Source organism: Thalia democratica, chromosome 5, assembly GCF_965202585.1.
Source record: "Thalia democratica chromosome 5, ktThaDemo2.hap1.1, whole genome shotgun sequence".
Taxonomy (NCBI): Eukaryota; Metazoa; Chordata; class Thaliacea; order Salpida; family Salpidae; genus Thalia; species Thalia democratica.
This window is the reverse complement of record NC_139169.1, coordinates 70261581-70263305: the sequence shown is the minus strand read 5'-3', so window position 1 is coordinate 70263305 and position 1725 is coordinate 70261581. Positions and strand designations below refer to the sequence as shown.

At 24.8% G+C, this 1725-nt stretch overlaps 1 protein-coding gene across 1 annotated transcript in view; it reads right to left on the bottom strand.

Annotated features, from left to right (window-relative positions):
• Window positions 1-538, bottom strand: part of LOC145836818 (glutamyl-tRNA(Gln) amidotransferase subunit B, mitochondrial-like) — an 8832-nt gene extending 8294 nt beyond the window's left edge. The window contains exons 1-2 of the mRNA XM_082944590.1: window positions 509-538; window positions 96-99 (exon numbers count right to left, since the gene is read on the bottom strand). Of these exons, the coding sequence (XP_082800716.1) occupies window positions 96-99; window positions 509-538 (34 nt within the window). The remainder of the gene's footprint in view (window positions 1-95; window positions 100-508) is intronic.
• Window positions 539-1725: the final 1187 nt, after the last annotated feature.

Sequence of the window (1725 nt, the reverse complement as noted above, 5' to 3'; positions counted from 1 at the left end):
AAAAAATTATCTGATAAGTGAAGTGTGTTATGCATCTTTAACTCAAGTAGCTTGTCAACGAAAACTACTTTCACTTTAGTTTTGATAAAAACAACTTTCCTTTCACAAGTTTGATTTAAACTTTACTTGGTCTAATGTGATAAATTGGAGAAAGTATTGTGTACGGTTTAAAAAAAAAAGGAGTAATATTTTATTATAGACAATTTAATTTAATTCTGTAATTTTTTTTCTTTTCGATTAAAAGCTTGTATCTAGAAGGATATACTTAATAAAATGTTATATATGTAGCTTGCTGAACTATGCGTTTTTTTACCACTTTAGCTATTGAATTATTTACAATTCACAAGCATTGTACTCGGTTTTGTATTTATATAAGATTTGCTTATATGAGTCTGATGTTATATTAATTTAATTACATTGGTAGAAACGCATAAAAAAATAGCAACCACGTCATAAAGCTTTTAGGTATTCACAGCAGTACAACAATTATTAAATTACTTTAATAAACGAATTTAATTTTATCATTTGAATTTCCCATTGTAGACGATGACGTATTTTGCTGTATGATTACGCTTATCAGCAAAATAACTGAAACAAAAACAAAAGGTATAACATTCTAAAAGTCGATGCTCTTTTTTTTCATTTTAAGTTTAATTTCGAAGTTAAGCAGTTTTTTTTTATGTAGTTTATAAACTTTTTTTAATTGCATGAGTTTCGATAAGCTTTGTTGGTAATTTTATTTTGGTTCGAAGAGAAGGTTATTTATGCTTATTTTTTGAACACTGTTTTTATAGCATAAACTGTAAACTATATACGTATGAATATGATTACTCTGAATAAAGTTTCTACTTGATTTTTAGAAAGAAGCGTCCAACTTAAACGATGGAACAAAAGCTACAGACCAAAATGTCAACGATCCAGGACAATCTTCTAACCAGTCCACGGACATCAACATTGACCAATCAAATTACCACCATCAACACCAACCGGCTTGGAAGGCGCTGAGTGATTTTGCGTTGCAGAGCGAAATTGAAAAACCCCCGTTTCAGCAACTAGTAAATTTTGTTGTGATATATTTTTAAAAATTAAATCAATTAAAATAGATTAAGTAACTAAAAATTGATGAAGAAAAAGTTAAAGGTCTCGACATTGTAAAAAGGAGAACAAATAAACTGTATATAATATACATTTTGATCAAAACTTAGTTGACAAAAAATGTAGAAGATTTAAGAAGCAAAAAAAATACTTTAATTGGTTAAAAATGTCTGTGTTTTATTTTCAATATTTATAACTAACTGTTTTAAATATTATATTATATGTTGTTAAAGTTTTCACTAAACAGTTTTATCAGATAGTTAAAATATTTTTTTACTAAATGACTGTTTTTTTAATAGTTGATTTATTGCATAGTTAATAGAATTAAAGTAAGAACTTGATTTTTTTTTGTGTTTTGTTTAACTAAAATTTAGAAATAATATTAAAGTAAAATAACGAAAAGTTTCTTAAAATCCACCATTTTAATTTTTTTATGTTAAAACTAATTTTTATTATTTCTAAATGTTTTCCATAAAGTGGTGAATTTAAGTTTGGTTTAATTACCAAAATAATTTGACAAAAATATTTAAAAAGTTTTATGAAATAAATAAATGTATTAAATCAATTCAATAAAAATTACTAAAACTGTCAAAATTAACGTTGTGTTGGAAATTGAAAATATTAAATCAT